The sequence below is a fragment of the Cyanistes caeruleus genome, chromosome 1 (assembly GCF_971803275.1).
Source record: "Cyanistes caeruleus chromosome 1, bCyaCae1.hap1.1, whole genome shotgun sequence".
Taxonomy (NCBI): domain Eukaryota; kingdom Metazoa; phylum Chordata; class Aves; order Passeriformes; family Paridae; genus Cyanistes; species Cyanistes caeruleus.
Genome location: NC_141701.1, coordinates 107,412,644 through 107,435,354, shown reverse-complemented (window position 1 = coordinate 107,435,354; position 22,711 = coordinate 107,412,644). Strand labels below are relative to the sequence as shown.

The 22,711-nt window shown below is 46.8% G+C and overlaps 1 protein-coding gene across 1 annotated transcript; it reads left to right on the top strand.

The window, feature by feature from the left end:
- Nucleotides 1-599: 599 nt before the first annotated feature.
- On the top strand, nucleotides 600-14,633 carry CLEC3B (C-type lectin domain family 3 member B). Its single transcript, XM_023919393.2, has 3 exons — nucleotides 600-6,649; nucleotides 11,298-11,396; nucleotides 12,708-14,633. Exons 1-3 carry the CDS (start codon nucleotides 6,532-6,534, stop codon nucleotides 13,106-13,108), a joined length of 618 nt encoding a protein of 205 aa, XP_023775161.1. The 5' UTR covers nucleotides 600-6,531; the 3' UTR covers nucleotides 13,109-14,633.
- Nucleotides 14,634-22,711: the final 8,078 nt, after the last annotated feature.

Genomic DNA, 22,711 nt, shown 5'->3' with positions numbered 1-22,711 from the left:
CCCTCTCCAGATCCTTTTAATTTTAAATATATTTTTATGAGAGCTGGAGGTGGTGTTGGGAAAAGAGACATCGCTGTGTTTCAAGTGTGCGAACTGACGCCTCTGTAGAGGGGAGTACACGTGTACTCCCTCCCTATTTCTTAATAAGGATAGCAAATATTCTGCCCTCTGAGATCCAGGCTATGTGTTCAAGGGAGAGACTTGGTGCTGAGCACTTCCTCAGAGCAACACTGCAAATTAACACGGTGCCAGTGTCTGTAGTGCCTCCCCTGCACGTGTGTGTCCTCCTCCTGGTCTTCTGCAGCTGGGTCTGCAGGCACAGAATGAATCAGGGGTCCTAAGGGGTCCTGTTCCTCCCGTCACTGCTTCCCATCTGCTGGCATGGAAAAGCAGTGGCGTGGGGTGTGAGCCCAGTTCAGATGGGGTCTGCTTCAACCCCTGAGATAGAAATAATGAGCCCAGACAAAAGTATTACAGAGCTGCTAGTTGGTCTCAGCTGCCCCTGGAGGTTTGCTGCTACCAGCTCATGTCCCAGATGGATAAACAAAGCTCTGACAGGGGTAAAAGGTCCTACAGCTCTCTCCCAGTTGATATGGTATCTGCCAAGAAATCTGTGAGACTGTGGTTCTCAGGCATGCTAAGGGCTAATTTCTATTTTCTTAGCTCCCTTTAACCCCTCCCTTCTATTTCAAACAAAAATAGCAGAATTTTAATGGAGACTTCAACTGAGAATGCCCCTGTTCCCATCTGGGCTGGTGGAAAGTTCCATGTGTTGCTGTGCAGAGACTGCCACGTTTTCATTGACTCGAGTCCAGTACAACTAAGAGGAAACATCTGTGGAGTGGGATAGCTCTCTTGTTTGTCCCAGAAATTAATTGCTTCTGCTGGGAGTGTCAAGAAGCTGAAAGCTGTGTACTAGAGATGAGGAGTCTAGCAACTCCTGCTAGGCTTCTATTGCCCAAAAAGCACACGCCTGCAATTTACCTGTTTCACAGGGGCAGCATTCCCCTTGAAGCAGGAGAAGGCTAGGCTGTAGGTCAGTGGACCTGGCAGATTTACCAAGCCCAGGAATTCCATCAGCCCGCGTTTTGCAATTACAGTTCATCACTAATTGTGTAGTCTGGGGAGAAGAGAGAAGCTCATTCTGCCCTGTGGAGGCAATGGGGAGGAGCATGGCTGTGCCACCTGCAGTCAAGCTTTAAACAAAGCCTTCAGCACAGCCTGCTGTAGAGACAAACTGGTGTGAGCCAGAGCTTGCTCAAGGCTCCTGTGAGACTGGAGTAGGAAAATCTCTTTTCAATGGATTTGGCACCTTGATTTGACACAGACAATAGGGTGTTTCTGCATTTGCTTTGTAAACATCAATTACCTGAGCTTTACCCACTTCTGCTAGGACTGCCTCCAGCTTTCCTTTTGGACTGCAGCAGATGCCACTGCCCTCCTCAGCAGCAGGAGGTTCTCCAGCCCTGCTCTGGCACTGGCTTACTCTGCCTGTGGTAAGTGGCCACTGGCACCCAGAGAGTGGAAGAAGCACAGCTGTGACTGGTAAGACCTGACCACTCCAGTCCTTACCCCAGAGCTTTGTTCTCTCCGTTCTTTTAACACGCTGGAGAAAAATGCAGGAGCAGATCTGCAACTGGTACTGAATTTCTTCAGTCATCAGCCTCTATGTGATTTCTCAGTTCTTCCCATCCTCTTGTGTCTTAGTGCACTCCTGCCCAATTGCACTCCCTGCCCCCCATGCAAGGCAGCTTTTCCTTCTAAGGCAAACTGTGGCTGCTCCTGTTAGCTGTGGCTCACAGAGGCTTCTTTTCCTTTGTCGAAGTCCCAGACTTGCAGTGATAGTGCTCAGCCACAGCAGGGCACTTTGGTATGGGTCTCCCCACAGAGAAACTGCAGTGCCTTGGGTTTTCCTTGGAGCTGCATTTCTAGCTGTTTTCTTGGAGCTGCATTTCTAGCTATCCAGGAACAAAGATGTTTTTGCTGTTGCTGCAAAACATCATTAGAATCTCAAACATGCTGCTAATAACTCCCTGGTGATGGTTTAAACCTCCACTTCATTGACTGGAACACTTTTTAATAAAGCTGCAGCTATCTCTCGAGCTCTGTGAACATCCCTGTCGCTATCCTGATCTCAAGATTTGGGTAAGATGAGCAGCACGGGCATGGCTGAGTCTTCATGTCACACCATTTGTCAATGAGATTTGTTTTCCTTTATACAGACAGAGATGATCATAGTTGCTGCAGCCCCTTAGCTTGTACATTCAGAAGGCTAAGACGACATCTCAGGCCCTTTCTGGTTTCTTCCACCCAGCTGGCTGTGGCAGGGACCACAGCCAAGCCAGTGCTAAGGCATTGGAACTACTAGGAACCACCAGCCTGCAGACCCTCCCTTCCAGGGGAGCTCTCTCACTGCCCCTTCTCTCTGTGTTTTGGCAAATGGGAAGCTTGGCTATTTCCACTGCTGGAAACCTCTGGGTTAAAAAGTCATGATTTAAGTCCTACCTGTCTTTCTTCCCTCCAGCAAAAGACCAACTTTAACATAATGAGGCTTTTCAAGGTCATGGGTTGCTTTCTTTCTGCTGTCTGATCATGCAAACTTTTCTCTAAATTCAAAAAAATTAAGGAATTCGGGAAGCTGAAGTTGAAATTCTCTTATAATCCATCATTCAGCATCCACAGCAGTATGAAAGCAAACCAGTGCTCAAAGGTGAGAATGACATGAAATAGGAGCCTAGGCTGACAGAACTGCTGTCTACTTGCCAGTCCAAAAATACCAACCATCAAGTTCAGTGGTGACCTCATTTGAACTGATGCTGTGACAGGCAGTGGACCTGGACAGTTAGGAATTCCTCCAGAGTTTCAGTGTTAAATTTAGACACTTCACTACAGTTTTCCTTTGGCAATTTGGACTTTGGGATCTGGGTGGCAAACATAAAGCAGTGAAGACAGATTACCTCTAGCCTACAGGAGCTGCAGTCTCCAAACAAAAGGGAATGTGAGTCCTCTGGTGCGGCTTCTTTGCAAACAGAAGGATTTTAAACAGCTGATACTACTTGAACTCAAGTGCTCCACATTTGCATCTGGTTTGAAGCCCATGGATCTACTGTAGAATGGATCCTTCTGTCCTGTAGCCCTTGGTGTACGTGGGGTAGGGATGTGAGCCATGCTTGACGTGGGATATGATGGGAAGGTTCCCTCCTTGGGCTCAGAGCCAGTTTCCTAAAGTTGATGCTGGGGATAACACTTTGGCAAAATCCTTGGTTTTCCCCATCATTGTCCTTATGAAAACCACCCTTTCCTGAACTGTTATTGCATTTCTTCTCAATTGGTCTCCAAAACAATGATCCATAGATTTGGCTCTCTCCGTTTTAACCTGTTCCGATGTTTATGCTGGTGGAAATCAGGAACTATGCCAGCATGAGTGCAGGCAGCAGCTAATGAATATCAGAGATTTTCTTGTGCTAGCCCCACTTCCTCACAGAGTGCTTGTTACTGTCCACTGCTGTTTGTCTCTTGTTCCTCTTAGAGGTTACTGTGGTACCACTGACACACGGATCCTGCCCCTGAAGAATGGATATCACTGAATCACAGAATATTCCAAGTTAAAGGGACCCACAAGGATCACCAAGTCCAGCTCTTAAGTGAATGGTCTGTACAGGGACTGAACTCACAATGCTGGCATTTTTAGCACAAGGCTCTAATGGCCTGAGCTGGTCTCAAGGGAGCAGAGATGTGAATCCCAGTGTGCTGCCCCAGCCGTGGATCAGGCCCCCAAGCTGCAGGGCCCTGCACATAAAGATGCCTTGGGTCTCCCCTTTGCTCTCCTGCTGTCAGTGCTGGCAGGAGCCTTCCCAGAGGAGGAGGAGGAGCTTCAGGCAAAGAGCTGGCATCATTCAGCATTGGGGTGGCCTGCCTTTGAACTGGTGATTTTGCCCTGAAAGGCCAGGTCTGGTAATTGCTGATCTTGATAATAACTGTGTGAATACTGTTATCCAGTCCACCCTTGCACTTTCCAGCCATTGTGCGGCAGCGCTGCCTCATTTCTTGGCTTGGCTGTGCCTGCTCTTTTCCTAGGAGCCAAAGCAAAATAGCCTCTGATCTTGCTGCCCATTTCCTTGCCTAGCTGGGCACGAAATCACAGGTCTGTGTTGCTGCCAGGAGCATCCAGCTTCCTTTCATGGGCTTATTCCAGCTAGTGTTATGCTCACTGAAAGCCTTCCAAATTCAGCATCCCAGCCTACTTACTGGGTTTCCCAAAGCCACGTAAACTTTTCTATCTGCTTCCCTGTGGCCCTGGAATGGTTTCCATAAGCATAGGTTCTTCTGCCCTCTTTTTTTCATCTCAAACCAGTTACCTTGCAATTAACAGAAGCTGCTCTCTCTAACCAGGAGGCTGGGCTTGAAACCAGGGAGTGAAGTGCCTTTAATGGAAAGTAAAATCCATAATTGCACAGATGTTAAAAATCATGGACAAAACCTTGGTTTCTTGGCATAATTTTAGTATTTTGCTAATGACTTCCAGTTCTATTAGTTCATCTAATAAAAAGGATTACCTCTACTCACTTCCCACACCTCTTTACATTAAGAAGTGTGACTCAACAGGATCTCAAAAGCAAAGGGCCATTGAGAGCCCTGTTATTTAACTGGAACCTCTGGCTTCAGCAGGAGCTTGGGCAGGGGATGGCTGTTCCCTGAAGCATCCTCATGCTGGATCCAATGCAGCAACACTTCAGCTTGCTCCCATCAGCTGGCTGGGCAGGGGTTTATGAGCTTTTGTAATGTCAAGGATTTTTATTTTCAATCTACATTGGACAGAACTGGGGCAAAGTCCCCTGTGGATAGGTGTTACAGGTGGAGACAAATATTTTCAGTCTACTTGTTTTCATTTTTCTCATTTTTCAAGAAAATGATGGTGACATCCAGCACAGGACCTGCTGACTGGTGCAGGGAGGGGTCCCCATGGTGCAGACCTGCTCTTCAGGGACTAATGCAAAGCCACCCTGCCCTTCTTGTTTCATCTGGGCAACATTGGTTGGTCCCAGGTCAGAAATCTGAGGTTAGGGACTGCTGTCAAACTCCACACCACAGCAATCTGTTTCATGGGCAGCAGTAAAGGGAGAATTTTGTTTTTTCCTCCAGCTTGGCAGCATATGAATCAAAGCAAAGGCAGGCAAGCATATCTGGAGCCAAGGAGGTACTGAGTTACCTACCAAAAGTACTTTCGAGTATCAAGGAAAGGAAACACGTATGTGTATGTAGGTGTCTGCCATCTCTTGGGCTCCATCCATCCCATTTTGAGATAGTCCAGGCAGGAGAACAGTAAATCCCCAAGATATGTATTTTCCAGTTTAAATTTGATGAGTGAAGGATGGTGCATGAATCAAACTGTTCCTCCTATGCTTCGAAAGCTTGGGCTGCATGAGAGCTCTCTGTTCAGGCAGGACATCAGGGCAGGATTTTCCTTATTTAGCAGAAGTGTGAAGCAGAATAACACCGTGGCTGCCAAACTAACTCAAAGGCAGCTCTTTTTCCAGTCACATCCCCGTTTATCTCGGACCTACAATTCCAGAGGTTCACAATGTGCTGGGTGGCATCTTGCCTTAAATTATCAGAAAAGTTTTAAGATTAATGGCTGATGTCTGGAGCACTTTGATCTCCAAAATGCCCATCCCTCCCCTCCTCCCTCTACATGAATTTCCTCCACTTGTTCAAACTGCTGCTGTTCCTCCTGCGGGAAGGACTTACCTGCTTGTGCTGCAGCTGCTGAACAGCCACACCACCCAAAAAACAGGCAGTGGTCTTGGTTTAGGCTGCAGAGATGCTCTGCACAGCCCAGCTGGTTCAAGAAGTCAGGCTGGGAACCTGCAAAGGGGGGAATGGGTTTTTGTGGAACATATGCCCCTGATCCCAAGTCCCTCTGGAGATCCCATGGAGAAGCAATGATGGTAGGACGAGCCTGCCAAAGCCAGAGAGAAAGTGCTTTTTAGAGGGCTAGGAGCCACCCTACACTGAGCAAGGAGCCGGGGTGCTCGGTCCCCCTCCGCTCCCTCTGTTGGTGCCGGCACATCCCTTGCGGGCATCCCTGCTGAGGGCCGGGGGACAGGTGGTCCCTCTCTGTCCCCTCAGCCACCCAAGCGCTGGTTCACACCTCACACCGCTGCTGCCATCGCTGACACACGAGATCAAACTCGTGGCATTGTGCTAAAAGCCGCAGGAAGTCGTTCCAGCCATACTCCCAGCTTTTCCTTATGTTTAGCTTAGCAGACTGTCGGCACACTCATTCCCTTTTTTGTTTTGGTTTGGTTTTCTGATTGTATTTTTGTTGTTGTTGTTTAGTTTTTCTTTTTTAACGAAAACAAGCGGCGTGCTCAGAGCTGGACCAGCCCCCCTGGGAGGGTTCAGCCTTGGCCGGAGCCGCCGGGAGGCCGCCGCTGGCCCGGGCTCAGCCCGAGGCTCTCCGGGACAGCCATTCCCGGCTCCAGCCGCTGGCCAGCCGGCGCTGTGAGGGCAGAGCTCGGACCGGCCGGCATGGCGCCCCGGGCAGCCTGCCTCCTCCTCTGCCTCCTCCTCTGCCTCCTCTCCCTCGCACAGGTCTCCGGCCAGCAGAACGGCAAAGCCCGGCAAAAACCGGCGGCGTCCAAGAAAGGTAAGGGGCGCTGGCTGCTTCCCTGCGAGGGGGACTTACAGGGCTTGGGGGGGCTGTGATGAACCCACTCGTTTGGGTATTTAGCGGTGCTTTAGAGAAACTTCATATAAAGCATCTAAAAACCTAATAAGGCGTCTTCCTTCCCCCCCCCCCCTCCTCCGTGGGAGTGATTGTGCAGCTCCTCTGTAAAATAGTGAGGATATTGAAATGGTTTTGGTGGGTCCCTACCCTGAATAAAGTTATTGGGACAGCTTGGTCTGAATTTCAGAGGGAATGCATTTTCTGTGTTCCGTCCAAGGTTCATCCCAAGCTTTTCCTCTAATAATTAAATTCTCCCTTTCTCTAACCCCCTAACCCCTTCTCATTCATTTTGCAGAAGCAAGTAAGTGCTAGATGACAGACAATTTTGGAGATAAGAGCAGGCAGAAAATACCGAAGCCATTCAGCATCAACAGGGCTCTTCATTTCAAACCACTGGCCTCGGGTGTATTTCACACGGGACACGAGCTCTGACTACTCAGGCTTGTCAGACAGCAGTGCACACACAAAGTTGCCTGGGTTTTCTCTTCCCCAGTGGGTTTATTTCTCCTTTTCTTCTCCTGTGTTCCTCCTGTCCCATCCTTTGTCCCTCTGACTCAATGCACATTGAGTATGGGAGAAGGCAGGAAGGTGAGGAAGCAGCATGTGAGCGTGCCTGCCTGCCTGATGTGTCCGACAGGGCTTGGACCGCTTCTGGCAGGAGCTTTCCTGCTTGGAACGAAGTGGGGAGCAAGGAGGAAGCATCCCTGGAATTCACTTGGCCAGGCTGCTGTCTACGCTAACTCAGTGGCTATTTCTGTCAGATTCCATCCTTGAGAAATTTTTGCCTTTTCTCCCATTAGATCTTTCTATGAATTCACAAACTTAGCTGCTTATTCCACATCTTATTCTGCAGGACATGGAATAACAAAAAATTATCTATGAGCCCTTGGGCTCATATAGGGCACATACATGCATTGCACTCACTGGAGATACCAGGAGAGAGACATTTCTTAGAGAAATCCTATTTCTCTCCAGGTATCATTGCAATTCCTGTTTGTAATCGAGTAGTGACAAGGAGGTGGGAGAAAAATCACCTTTTTGACAAGAAAATTTGGCTCTGATTTAAAAACTTTAAAAACTTTTGAGGAGGGTGTCCTGAAAATCAAGCCATCTGGACCAGTCAGAATTCATTTTCAAAGGTGAGGTCATATTTTCTGTGGAGAAAAAGGAAAACCCAGCAACTTGGCATTTTTTGATCAGTCCCATCCAGCCCCATAGGGGATCAGCTGCCCTGCCTTTACTGGAAACTTCCAGTATTTCTTGGTTAATATTTTTCACATTTTTACCAATGCCAGGGGGTAGGAAAGGAGGAGGAAGAGCACTAAAACTCGCCTGTGAAGCTCCTCTTGCCCTCCAGCCCCTCTCCACATCCAAGCCTGCCTGCCCAGCCACTACAGGGGCCAGGGCTCAGCCACTTCTGCTCTGAACAATGGCAGGATGTTCCCCCCCATCTCATCCTCACCAAACTCCTCATCCAGTACCCCCATCCTGGTTCCACCCCTGCACTTTGCCTCGGAGGGTCAGGCAGGGCAAAGCCACTGGAGGGTTGGGGTGTTTGGCTGGATTTACTTTTTTTTAATCTATGCAACCAAACCACAAATGTTAGAAAAGAAAGCACTGATTTAAGCCAAGCTTTTTATGTTTGGTTTTTTTTTTTAACTTTTTTTCTTTTTTTCTTTTTTGTTTTGTAATTGTTGCTTATGTTTGGATCTGCTTCAGAATGAAAAATGATGCTATTTCAACATGAAATAGCCAAACCACAGTATTTAGAAAATGCTGAGACAGCGCATCCACTGGCCTGCTGTTTTGTTTTTCCCCCTCAAATTAACTCCCCAGTTATTGTTCCAAATGCAGTAGCTCAGCAAACTCTCCCTGAGCCCCAGTGTCTTGGGGTACAGATGGGATTTGCCCTTGTCTGGTAGCTCTGGAGGTGTCATCCAAAGGCATTCCCAGGGGAGACAGGCACTGACATCCCTGCCTGGGCAGCGTTGACACCCCAGGGGCTTGGGGGTGCAGGCACCAGCCCTGGGGGGGCTCCCCTTGGCCACAGCTGTGGTGGGGTGCTGGGGTCATGGAAGGGACCACCTTTGCATAGCTCTCTCATGTATTTCTAAGGTAACTGGAGACAGAAGTCAGAGTCTGGATGCTTAATTCAGTGGATAGGGAATAATTTGGGCTTCTTGCCTAATGCCACCTACTGCCCAAAATTTCAGTGTATTCTTGTCTGGATGCTCTTCCCTGAAAATGACAGTGAACATTTACACTGCTATAAATCCAGCGTGGGTGTGTTCAGTCTCCTCCTTTGATCCAGGGACAGACTGCAGTATGGGACCTGACTCTTCCTCTTGGTACCTTTGAGGAAATGCCTGGTGTCAGAAGAAATTCTGGTGGCCAGAGAGCTTTGATGACAGACATTGTGAACCAGAGCAATGCTCATTCCTCTGGGGGAGAGGAAGCTGTTTGGATCTCCAGGCAAAGCTAAAAAACCCATTTATATATCCGAATTTCATACAGGAATAGTTAAAACATTAACATTTAGTACAGAGGGATTTTTTTATTATTCAGCATATAATTAGGAAAGGCGAGAGTTCCCATTTGCAGCTTTAAGTACATTCCTGGCCATTTCAAACCAACAGATTATTGTGACACACAATTCTGAGTCTCCTTTTGATCTTGCCTCTGCCCATGCTTAATCCTGCTGCTCACGGTCCTGCACAAGGACCCACTCCAGCTCCCACGGGATCATCAGCATCCCATATGCCAGCTTCCATCACAGAAAACCTAGACTGTAAACAGGCTTGATCTCAGGCTTCAGGAGGTGAGCCTTGAGGACATGACAACACTGAGACAAAAGCCCATGGCAATAAAATAGACAACACAACATCTGCTGATGTGGACATGGTCCTCATTTTATAGCTGAAGGGTGAGTCAACCAGTCCTGGTTCTCCGTGAGACATCCCAGTGAATGCACTGCTGTAGGAACATTTTGTGGCCCAGGATTTGGAAATGAGGTGCTGAAAAGGGACAGGGCTCTTAGGTGGCTATCAAGGAGACATGTCACCTCTCATGGCAGGGACCCTCAAGGTGGGAACCCACCTGCAAACCCAGCTGTAACATCGTAAGGAGCTGCCCCAGCAAGACTCATTGGTAGTGTCCTGCCATGACCTTTGGATGTTACTTAAACCTTAGAACATTTGTTCTGCTGCAAGACAGCCTTGCATGGAAAAAACCCCCGTGATTAATTAGCCATTTCCCACAAAGTGTTTTCATTAAAGGCAGCAAAATAATATCTAGTGCCTCAGTGTTAATCCATTAAAGTTAATTGAGCAATGAGTAAAGCAGCTTAATGACCTCCTCCTGACGTGTCTGGCTTTTCATATTCATGGCACCATGTAATCTTGGGTTGGTGGTTTTGGTCCACATCCAGGCTGCTTCCCTACTTGCCTGCCTTGGTGCCTAAGCTCCTTGGCCCTCAAGGAAGTCCCTCCTACTGCATTCATGCATTCAATTGTCCCCTTTCCTTTCACCCCAGGAGAACTGCTAGATGCTTTCAACAAGAGAGCTGCTAGATGCATACAAGTCCCTCAGTGTCCAATCTCTCACCACCTACAAGGTGTAAATGGTCCCTTTGCTCCTGTCTGGGAGAAATCCTACTGCTGGTTAATAACTGGACCTGTAGCAGAAGCAACACACCTAGCAAGAGGTAGGCTTTAAGAGCCAGCTCCTCAGCCAAAGAGGTGTCTTCTTACAGCAGGAGAGCAGCTCTGGACGGTGTTTGGGTACCCACACTGTAGGTGATGAAGGTAGAGATGAGGCAGAGGCCACTGTGATGGTCCAAAGGATGGTGTGGTTGGTGGGCAGAGGTTGGTGGTGCAGAGGCAGATCCAGTGGAGGTAGGATCTGCAGCCCTTCCAGCCCCTTCCTGCTGAGGATCAGCCTGGTGAGCAAAATGCTTTCCTATCAACCCATCAGTGACAGCAGACAAGAGGTGGGTGCAGCCAGGAGTGCATAGGGAGAACATCATGTCTTAGGGTGTTTAAGGGAAGCCAGGAGGGTGTGCTGTGAATAGAAAGTGCATGTCTTTGAGGAATTGGAAAAAATAAATCCTGTTCATCATTAGCTTCAAGTTGCCCACAAAATATTTGTGTGTGTCAGGACTTCTGTTCAGGCAGCAGCATCAGACAGTGTCCTCTTGCATTTTGGGAGCTCTGCCCAGGGGTGCCAGAGACAAGCCTGCACCTTGCAATGCTCATGCATGTGACCTCCTCCCCAGCGCTGCTGTGCCTACCCAAAGGGTGACCCCTGCAGCTGGAAGACACATGAGGTGCAGCAGCCCCAAAACCTGAACCAGGAAAACAAGGTTGTTACTGATAGTGGAACCAGGCTGGCAAGCAAACACGCACTCTGATGGATGTGCAAGGGGACACAGGTTCTGACTTTGTGGACTGCTTTTTTGTACCCTTCTCTGAGGGCAAAGAAATATGGTGTGTTGATGATAGGACCAGGTTTGGTTGCCTCCCCTGGGATACAGCCAATATTTGTGCTCTTTCTTTGATTTCTCCAACAGATGGTGTGAGCCTCAAAATGATTGAAGACCTGAAGGCCATGATTGACAACATCTCTCAGGAGGTTGCTCTACTGAAGGAAAAGCAAGCACTCCAGACAGGTAAAGGGCTTGCTGAAGAACACATGACTTTTACTTTGAGAGAGGAGCTGCTTGTAAAGTGGCTGCAATTGCTCCACATGTCTCAATGAGAGATGCCCAAGCACCCCACAGCAGAAAGCCCACCACTGGGAGAGAGGTTGGGGGATCAAAGCAGAGTGTGGGTCTCTGGGCTGGTGAACTTCCTTGGGCAGTTAATGACAGGAGTTGTGCAGGGTGGAGCCCCCCACTTTATGTGCTTCCCATTTGGATATTCCCATGTTGCTAAGCCAGATGTTCATTTTCCTTTATGAGGTGGAGGGATGGGGCTTGGATTAGTCTGTGCTTTAACCAAATGCAGCTTAATCTTTTGTCTGAACCCCAGTGAAATGGTGACCTGGTCTCTTACACATGCCATGGTATTGCCTAGGGAACTGCACTGAGGTCAGTCCTGCTTCATGCACAGAGGGCAGTCCCAAAATGTCCATCTTCCAGACATGTTCCATAGTTATTCTGTGCAAACTCCATCGACATCAGTAGGAGTAGGATTTGCAAAACATGAAGCAGAAATGGGATGAAAATGCAAATTAAGGAGAATTTTCTCCTTAAAAGAAAAGGAACACAAGAAAAATGAAGGCTTTAGTTCCAAGATCACATTCATTGAGAAGTAATTGGTTTGGATATTAATGTGTGGCTCTGATTAGATATTGTTTGGCTACACTACTCTGCACTCTTAAGGTTTAGAGCTTAAAGAAAAACAAAATAAATTGATATCCTTAACACTAAAATCAGAGGCAAGTAGAAATTTCCTCTGAAGACCTCAAGCTATGCAAGCGCAACGCTTCTGATCAAAGCTTATTAAAAAAGACTTTTTTTCATCTCGCATAATTAAGATGATTTAATTGGCATGCAGTGTTTTTCCCAAAACACTCCAAAACTCGGCAGTGCCTGTGACAAACCGTATTTCCAACAAATTCATCAGAGAAAGAGTAGCATTGGCTGGGGAAGAGCAAGGCCAGGGGAAGGGGCAGGAGGACCATGTTGTGCCTCTGCTCCAGCAGCAACAGAGCCCAGAAGGGTGGCAGGGGCACCCTGAAAATCCATTTCACCCAGTGATCTGCAGAGGGGGAGAGCACATCCCCATGACTGTGTCCCACTCTGCACAGGAGAGGGTGGGGCCCTTGGAATCCCATGCTGCCAAGGGACACTGTGCAGCCTAAGAAATTAAGTTTGTAGTTGGCTGCTGGGTTTGCTGCCGCTGCCTCTTCTTGGGCACCATTTTTAAACCAAATTCTCTTTCTGTCTTTTTATTCCGTTCATGTGGTCACCTCTCAGTTTGCCTGAAAGGCACCAAAATTCACCTGAAATGCTTCCTGGCATTTTCGGAGACCAAGACGTACCACGAGGCCAGCGAAAACTGCATCTCTCAGGGCGGCACGCTCAGCACGCCCCAGAACGGGGAGGAGAACGATGCCCTCTACGATTACATGCGCAAGAGCATCGGCTCGGAGGCCGAGATCTGGCTGGGCCTCAACGACATGGCCACAGAGGGCAAGTGGGTCGACATGACGGGCAGCCCCATCCGCTACAAGAACTGGGAGACTGAAATCACCACCCAGCCCGACGGTGGCAAGCTGGAAAACTGTGCAGCTTTGTCGGGGACCGCCATTGGCAAGTGGTTCGACAAGAGGTGCCGAGAGCAGCTGCCCTACGTCTGCCAGTTCATGATCGTGTAGCGGTGGGGCCTCCCCGCTGCCCAGCCAGCCCGGATCTCCCCCCTGGCAGCAGGATGATGAAGCTGTAGTTGTGTGTCCGCCTCCAAGTGCATCCGCGCACCCACACGCACGTGTTCAGTAGAGCCACCCTTTGCAAAGAGAGTCGCCACGGCTCGCTCTCGGGTTATAGAGCCCTAGAGCATTTCCTTTGGCCACATCCAGCCCTGTTTGCAGCTGCACTGCTCTTCTTAAGGCACGATTTATAGATATATATATATTTTTTTACACAGGGAATTTATTAGGACAGCTCAGTTGTTCCAGCAGAGAACCAGTGCAGCAGTCCAGCCTGGCATACAGCTGCCTCGGCTGCCCAGGGCTGTCACTCTTGAATTCCTTTCCCATTTTGCTGAGCTTTCTTGGGACACCAGCATAGGCAGTTTCTGCTTTCTTCTCTTATTTTGTTTCCCAGTAAGCCCTGGCAGCAGTTTGTGAGAGTTCCGTGTTCCTCACAGTGTCCCGATTCAGTCTTGAGAGGATCAAGGTCCTGTCTCAATGAGCAAAGGGATCTACTCCTGCTTTGCATTGAGAGATGCAATTTGGCTTATTTGGCAGGGTACCAGCTGCTCAAGAGGCTGTCCAACTAGTCAAATTACGTGTATGAATGAATTAGCAAGTTACAGGCATGTTTGGTCCTTTTCTCACCAGCCAGAAGCCATTTTCACTGACTTCAGTGGGAAAGCATGACCCACTGCCAGATCCTTTGAAAAAAAATCCCATCAGAAGTTCTATTTGTGCTACAGTATCAGGGGGAAAGCAGAGAAGACTTGGAGCATAGTTAGTCAACAACATTACTAGAAATAGAAGATGTGTTTATTACATAAATAACATAAATGTAATACTCTTAGGGAGTATGTTGCTATATAAAAATAACTATATATTGAAAACAAGCCCCAGGACAACTCACTCTAGCAGCTTTAGGAATGACCTGACCTGTTTATATGATGGGAATCCAGATGAACTAGTCCAGTATTTGCTGGTTCTTGGTAAATACAAATTGCCTGACCACTCTTTGTGCCAATATAGTCATGCCCAGCTGAAGGCCTGACCTCAGTGATTTTTTTACTGAGAAAAGGTTTAAAGTAAAAAAAAAAAAATAAAAAAAACCAAAATGAAATAACAGCAATGGTGGGAAAGAAGTGCAGGTCACCCTGGTAGCTTAACAGAGCTTTGCTGGCTGTTGGCTAAGAGGTATCAGTGGTTCTTTGCAGTGCTTGGTAATAACCCCTCCGGTTTGGGTCACACACCCTGCACTTCCAGGTTGGAGGTGTCAAGACAGGATCCTGCCTGTGGGACAGGTGTTCCAATTTGCTGCTTTGTTTAAAAGCAGCATGGTGGTAGGTCTTCCAAGACATCAAGTCTGAGCCAAGCTAGAAACACACACAAACACAAATGCAGAGTGCACGCTTCTGAAGTTGTCACTATTGCCAAACTCTCCGCTGTTCAAATGACTATAAAATAAAAATATCTCTGTAGCTTGCTGAAGGAATGGAGTTGTGTCTATGTGATTGGAGTGCTTTCTTCTCCTTGTCTTTCTCTTCAGAGCTGCTCCAGGGATATATCTGAAGGCTGAAGATAACAAAGGCAGAGGGGGAAAGCAGAAAGTGAGAGCCTCCCACCCTGTAATACGCTTTATAGGATTCTCGCCCTCCTGCCCTGTTATCATCCCAGTCACATGTCCTACACAGGATACAGGCAGGGAATCCTTTTATAGGAAAATAAGATTTCCTTCCTCCCCTCCCTTGCTGCTGGGAAGTTTCATTCTGAAATAGAAGCTAACCCAGAAGGAAAGTCCCTCCCTCAGCCCTGCTTGGCGGCAGTAGTGGTGCTGGGGAGGTGGCACCTCAGATCCCAGCAGGGAGCCAGTCCTTCCCAGGCTGGCTCTCACCTCCTCCATGACGAGCAGGGCTGCAGCAGCCAAGAGTTCCTCTCCCCCACCCACTGAGGTGGTGGTGACTTCTCCCTCCTCCTCCTCTCCAGTATCCCATACAGGAGAGAGGACCATCCATGTAGAAAACAGTGCCTCACACCAGTCTGGGAAGTTTCAGCTGCTGCAGGACAGCGTGTGGAATTAGGGTTCTTTTGCACAGCTCTTCAATGAGCTTTACTTTGGACCCTGCTCCTGAAGTTTTCCAGGACTCTTTGTTGTAGGTCATGGTTACACCCGACAAGCCAGCTTGTCTCAATATAAATCCTCTAGTTCCTTTGGCAGATGTTCCCTCCATGTTTTGGGACGCACATGAAGGCAAAGCAGCAGTTCTGGAAGCGTTTCTGGCTATAATCCTGACTGCTCATAAACCACAAGGTCTTAAAACACGAATGTGTGGTCAAAGAAATAAACAGAGGGCTTTTATGGGAGTGCAGAAATGAAAAAGGAACAGTGTGAAAGCCATGGATCCTGGCAATGCTGAGCTTCAGGGAAGTTGTGGGTGCTGGCGCTGGACCATCTTTGTATGGAGTGTGAATCTGAAAAACAGCCATGGAGATGGATGCCAAAGGATATTCCCAGAGAGGACATGAAGGAGTCAGTCTATCAAATCTAAAAAAATAACGAGTCGCTCTCAGCAGATTTCTTGCTCATATCTCTCTTGCTCTCTATTTTCATGAAGCTAAACTCCTGCCAGCACCATTCCTCATAGATGTTTTGCTCTTCTGAACCTGGGAGGAGCACGGGGAAGAGTGGCTTTGCCCCTGCTGTACTTGTTGGATCCAGGATGACGAAACAGACCTTTTAGTTTCTGTGCCATATTTATAAGTTCACTATTCTTACAATCTTCTTCTTACTGTACATTATTGAAAAGCCAAAGATAAGGAACTTCTAGAAGATCATCTTTGCTCACCACAGCAATGTTGTTTTCTGTGTCCAACCCTGTGTTTTGTGGTCACAGGGAATGCCAGGATGGAGGGATTGACTGGGGGACAGCCACTGGCTGCCTGCATAGGGAAACTGTCCTGAGCTCATGCAGTCCATCTGCTGGGAGCCAGAGCAAGCATCGCTTTTTTGGTCTTCCATTAAATCCTTTGGCACTCAAGCCAGAATGGAACATCTGCTATCCACAAAAGTGTGGTCTCAACCAAAGGCATGCAGACTAATGGAAAGAAACCTCAGCTCTTCCCTGAGGAAAAAGAAATGGGGAAGCGATCATGTCTGAGCCAATGTATTGTGATGCCTGCAATCCCTAATGAACCTCATGTTATTAAAAATAGAGGATGTTGTGTAAGTCTTTGTGCCACTGGTGGCACTGCTCAGCTGCTTGTGGTGCTGTGACACAGCAGAGGAAAGATGAAGCATGAAGTGTACATATATTTATATAAACAAAAGAATAAAAGCTACTGGGTGAGCCTACAGAAGGAGTTCCCTCAGCACTACAACGTCCACAGCTGACTTCAACAGAGCTGTGCTAACCCACCCCACTGATGGCCCCCACCCCAGTTCACCCTGGTCCAGAAGTTCAGGACCTGGTCCAGGTCTTTGCCTGTAAGAAAGGACCAAATGGTTCAGAGTGAAATGGTTAACCATAAAACAGGTAATACCTTTCCAAGGTCTCTCAGCACAAGGGCCAGAACAGCATCCACACAGCTCAGCATCCAGGGGCTTTTGGCTTTAGCCAGTGAAAGGGCTGGGTAGGCAAAGGTGGGTAAGAATTTGGGAGTTATGAGCCAAAAGCTTGGTTTGGGCCTTGAACACTTCTGTGGGAGCTGGCTGTTGGTAGTGCTAACAAGAAATCCAACCCCATACCTCTGCTCCTTGTGCATGTCCACCCAGCCTGGGTGTTACTCACCCCAGAGGTTCTCTCCACATCAGGTCACACTCTCCCTGTCATCCTTTGCAAGGAACAGTCCCTCAACACTTCTGCTTCTGCCTGACACGGAGGGAACACACTTCCTACTTCTGTGGCTGTGGAATGAGACCTTTGGTGGAATGAACCTCAAAAGGGAAGGACCTTCTCTGCCCCTGAACCACTGAGTCTTGTGATTCCTATCGGCTTTACTGTTCGCTTCTGCTCCTGTGTAAGCACTGAATCCCACTGTCAGTCTCCCCTTTTACAAATAAAATACAAAACTAAATTAAAGTTACATTTCTCCATCTCAGAACCTACCATAGACAGGGAAGAAATACAAATCTGTGAGACTCAGCAAACGAGGCTAAGCCAAAACACCCCTGGGAGCATAAATATAAACCTGCTGGGGAGGGGGTGGGTCACTAAACTAATGGAGAGCATAAAAATAAAGTCCTTGGAGATAGATGATAGGATATCTGACTATGGTGCACAAAAAAAAATGAAAAAAATATTATTTATTGCTTTTATGTGTAGAAGCACCTAGAGGGAGTCCAAAGGTAAGAGTTGGGGGCTGTTCCAAATACAGCTGAAAACAAATCACAACCATTTTAGCCTCACACCCAGCAGCCTCTCCACTCTGTCCTGTGCTGTGCAGACAGGCCAGTGTCTGCATCACCTCCCTGTGACTCCCCTGTCCTGCTGTGCTGGAGTCTGGTGCCATCCAAGCTGGCAGCAGCCACAATCACCCCAGTGCCTGCAGCATCCCTCCAGAAAGGAAAGAGAAGGCCAAGATGCTGTGCTGCCAAGAGGTGAGGCCAACTGCTGATCACAGGACATGGCTGCTCTTGCCTCACCCCTTTTAGGAAGCTGGCCCTGGGCCTGAGGCAGAGAACCCAGCACCTGAGCCGCTTGCCAGGCTGGCAATGGAGAACATGTCTCAAAAAGCCGTGTTTAGAAAACCGTCTTTGGGAAGCACTGCAGCTTGTCAAAGAAAATGCAGGAGGGGAAATAAAACCTACAGCCCCTACTGCTTTGCAGAAATGCCCCATGGACAGCTTGGTTTCCCACCGCAGTGTCAGTAACTTCTGTTTCTATCATGCCCATTAACAAGGATCGCAAAAGTGAGGTCTCTGACATTTTATAGTTTACCCTGTTTCTATGTTTCTCAGGGCCAGTGAAGCCACATCTGGAGTGCCGGGTCTAGTTTTGGGCTCCCCAGTACAGGAGGGACATGGACCTAGTGAAGGGAGTGCAGGGAAGTAGAAGGGATTTGGGGAACTGTTGTGTGAGGAGAGAGCAAGAGCTGAGACTGCTCAGCCTGGAGAACAGAAGGCTCAGGGGATCTCATCTTAAATGCCTGAGGGGGGAGGGTAGTGAAGACAGAGCCATGGGCACAGACTGAAGTGCAAGAAATTCTACTTGAAGAGAAGAGAATCCTTTTTCTCTGTGAGGATAGTCAGACCCTGGCAGGGTCAGGTTACCGAGAGGCTGTGGACCTTCTACCCTTTGAGATACTCAAAGTCTCACTGGACTTGTGGCCAATGGAACCTTGCTCTGAGCAGGAGGTGTGATCTGGTGATCTCCAGAGGTCCCTGTCAACTTCTCTGCAAATACAGCCCCCGAGCAAGGGATCCTACCGACATAACTTATTCCTCTTCAACAGTCACAGGAGAAAAACAGGCATTTCAGGATGAGACAGCTGACCTCAGACACCTGATGGACAAGCTGTCATGTAAAAGCCTTCCTACAGAGAAAGGTTAGCAAGAAAGCCAATAAAATAATCCCTTGTGGGATGTGATTTCTACACCATAGTGCTGCCAGAGCTCTAGATACTAACTAGGTCTTGCTGCTCTGCCAAGTGTGATCAGCAGACAAGAGCTGAAACTTCATTTAGTTCTTCAACCAGAGGGAAATGGAACAAACTCCACCAAATCACCAAAAAGCAAATGAATTTTTTTTTTTTTAATGTTAAATGTTCAATCCAAACACACAGTTCAGGAGTGCATAGATGAAGATGCGAATCAGATCAACCACAGTGAAAGATTTGCTTTACTGTTAGAGCAGGACAGTCCAAGGGCAGCTTGAATTGCACCTGGATTCATGTGCAATGTGGACATTGCTCTGGCACTGGGAAGTGCTGGAAACCAAAAATCTGCAGCCTTAGAAAAAGCCAGGATTGATGTAGTGATGAAGGTACACAGACATTGGCTAGAGAAATTAAAAACTTATGTCTCTATAGTTATAAGTAAAATATGTATTAAGTAGGTAAGAAATTATATTAGGTAAAATAGTTTGAAGTTTGAACTGTAATAGTGTGACTTACAGAGTAGGTTACAGATCCAGAAACTATAACAGTGAGATGTATGAGTACTGTACATAACCTGTCAGCTTAGTGGCTAAGAGACAGATGCAGCACAGCAAAATTAAGCAAAGGTGATAGGTTAATAAATGAAAATAAACTTTGTGTCAACTGCCTGTTGGGCTAGAATGTTATATATTGCTGTGCAGAGAATAAGCAGGTGACTTCCTTGAGCTCTGGTTGACTTGTTGCTCCTGTAAATCTCACACTCTGAGACTGATATCTTATTGGGCTGCTTAGGCAATAAATCATCTCAAAGCATGGCGGTCCCATCCCCTGTATTTCATCTCGACAGGAAGGCTTTGATCCAAAGCCCTGAGTGTCCAGCCATGACATGGGGGATCCAAACCCCAGGAGATGGGCAATGGCACAGGTCCCACCTGCCCAAGCACCAACACAGAGGTGCTGCAACACAGATTTTTCAAGGCAGGCTCTCACACTCTGTTCTGTAATAGATCAGAGCAGAAAGCCAAACCCCCAGGTGACTTTAAACCAGCCAAATTTTAGAAAACACTCCAGGAATTGCACTGATTATAAACAGGGTTAAACATTTGGTTCCATTGAAGAGTGAGGACTTGAAAGGAGCTGTGTGGGTGGGGTGCTGTGTACTTACAGAAAGTGACTGACAAGTTTTATACCCAGCCTGGAAACTGCTTTCAAAAAAGAAGAAAAACAATTAGTGGGGTTTGTTCCTAAATTAAAATGTATGCACCAAAAAAGAATGTGAACACAGCAAGTAGTTGTAGTGTATTGCTAGAGAAAGGTAAACACTCCTGAAAGCATAGTACTGGGGAAAAACACACCTTACAGATAAAATATGGAGACCTTGAAAACAGCCAGAAATCATCATTAACTTTGCAAATTAAACATTTTTAGGAATTGTTTGCCAGCCTATATAAGTAGCCTATTTTTAAGCCTGCTGAAACTACAGGCGTGGGTAGTGTTCACAGCCAGATATAAAACCGCCTCATGACTTTGATCTGGTGATAAATGTCCATTAAAAAGGGAGAGCAGACAGCCCCGAAGGCCACACTGCAGTGAGCAAAGCAAATATTCAGCCTTTGATTCATGTGCTAATGAGGGAGCTGGGATGACCCTGGAGGTCCCCAGAAAATCTTGGTCTTGAGTCTCAGGAGCTGGCTGCATCAGGTGAGGCAGAGCTCAGTAGTGAGATACTGCCTTGTGGTCACCATCCTCTCACCTTCCCTGCAGGGCCAAGGACACCACTCCTTTCCTGCTCTCCTTGCCTTTCCCAGTGCCCTCAACTCACACTCCTTGGGAATTAAAGCTGATAGTTCCAGACACAGGGACTTGAAATTGCATTAAATTAGTGCATTAAAAAAGCCAGACATTATGGCCGTAAAGCTCTGGACCTTAAAATCAGGAAAATAAGATATACCAGAACGAGGTGGAATCACTCCAAAAGGATACACAAAGGAAAAATCTCTAACCTCAGAACAAGCACTAAGTTTCAGCTTAATGATCAAAATTAAAATTGATATCTCTCTGGGCCTTCAAGAATGAAGGGATGCATTGTTCTCATCATCTTTTTCTCCTTCGAGGTGGCAGGAAGGGGAATGTCTCTCCTTTGTTTTGCTCCCCAGTGACAGAAAACCACCAAGTTATGACTCTTGCATCACCTAAAGGACTGTATGACTCGGTGGAGATGTTTTTACTACAGTCAGTGTTAGTGAAGCAAGTACAGATTTTGTAAAGCATCTTGGAAAAAGGTCACTGGTAGAGATATGATTCATCACACCGTTCATGGACCTGGGTTATTGTTCTGCACCCTTCCACCTAATTTGGTGTATAATTGGGTGTTACTTATACAAGAGGTCATTCATGTCAAGAGAAGCACTACTTTCTAGACTAATTTGAGTTTTTCCTACATATATTAATGCTTTCCTAAGTACCTTTCCAGCTACTTGAGATGTCAACTACTTCAAGTACTGCCACTTCATTGAGCGCTGAAGCAGCTTGGTGGCTGCTCTGTGGCGAAACCTGAGGACCTTGCTGTAGCAGCTTCACACAGCAGCTTTACTGTATTCCAGGCAGGTTCAGGTGAGGAGAGAGTAAGAAATATATTGTAGACAGAGGTTTATAAGTATTTCACACCAACACTGAGAGAACATTCACCAAAAAAATCAGTTTCTGGAGACCTCCCTCTTGAATTTTGTTGATTTGGAGCATAGGGAGAAAGGCAGACAAGACATGAAAATACAATAGGAAAAGAAAGGAGGGTGATAACAAAAAATCCATCTTTCAGTGGTGTTTGGAGCAGATTTGTCAATGCATGCTTCAACCTCTGGAGCCTGAGCTGTCTTAGGTCCAGAAGTGCTGCTTTCCCAGCCATAACCTGGGCACAGATTTCCCCCAAGCTGTGCTGGGAAGCACTCGTACAGAAATTAATCAACTCCTTTCAGCTGAAGCTGTATCGTGTCCTTTAACCCAGATGGGTGACCATAAAAACCTAAGGAGAACATGAGAGAGTTTGACCTGCAGAACTGACCAGCCAAATGTATAAAATGTCAGAATATATAGGTATATAGTCAGTTGCCCATGACTAGCAAGCAAAAATATTGTCTTCTGAGATATCAGACATGTGCTTGAACCCATATGCCTTGCTGGGCTGGTTTAAGATACTTAGAAATTTGTTCTTCAATAACCTAGAGAAGACAAATTTGAGAGGAAGATCTAATCACTTGCTTTTTTTTTTTTTTTTTATTGCTCTGAAAGATTAACCTATAAAATGTTCACCAAACAATTTTACTAGAATATTTTATTAGGCCTCTGGTTACTTTTTAGGGTTTGCCTCTTGTTAAATAAACTCTCATTAACTTAAGGAAACTATGGGAAAACCTATTAACTGTTTATAAGTTTTTGAACGGGTGAAGCATTCAGCTGTGAAAGGAATTAACAAGTATCTAAACAGGTTTAATTTGGCAGAAAGTAGAACAGTTTTAATTTACTATGCAAATGTGAAATCTAAAAAGATTCAAGGTGTTGAGCTAGCATCTTAATAAAATGATAATTTTTATACAAAAACATTTATCACTGCATTTTTCTTTAAAGCCCTCGTTTCTGAGGATATCAGGAGCAGGGATATTTTTAGCCTAACTCTGGTAGTTTCTGCCTCAGGAGAAGCTGCCAGTGGATGTTCAGGTCTTCAAAGTTGAAAGCTTCAGACTGTCATGGCCCACAGTGCATCTGTAGAATTTAGTATGAGCAAAACTCTACTTAGCAGCTTAAACTGGAGAGTAGGGTTTTTTTCCCCTTTGTAGTTAACCCTGTATTACAAAACACCTCTGTGTATTTGTTCCCAAGATACTTTTACCAGAAGCCAGCAATTAAATAGAAGTAACATTCTGAGAGGAAAAACACGCCACTAGTTTGCTTCTCCTTTATTTTATAAAACCCAGACACCAC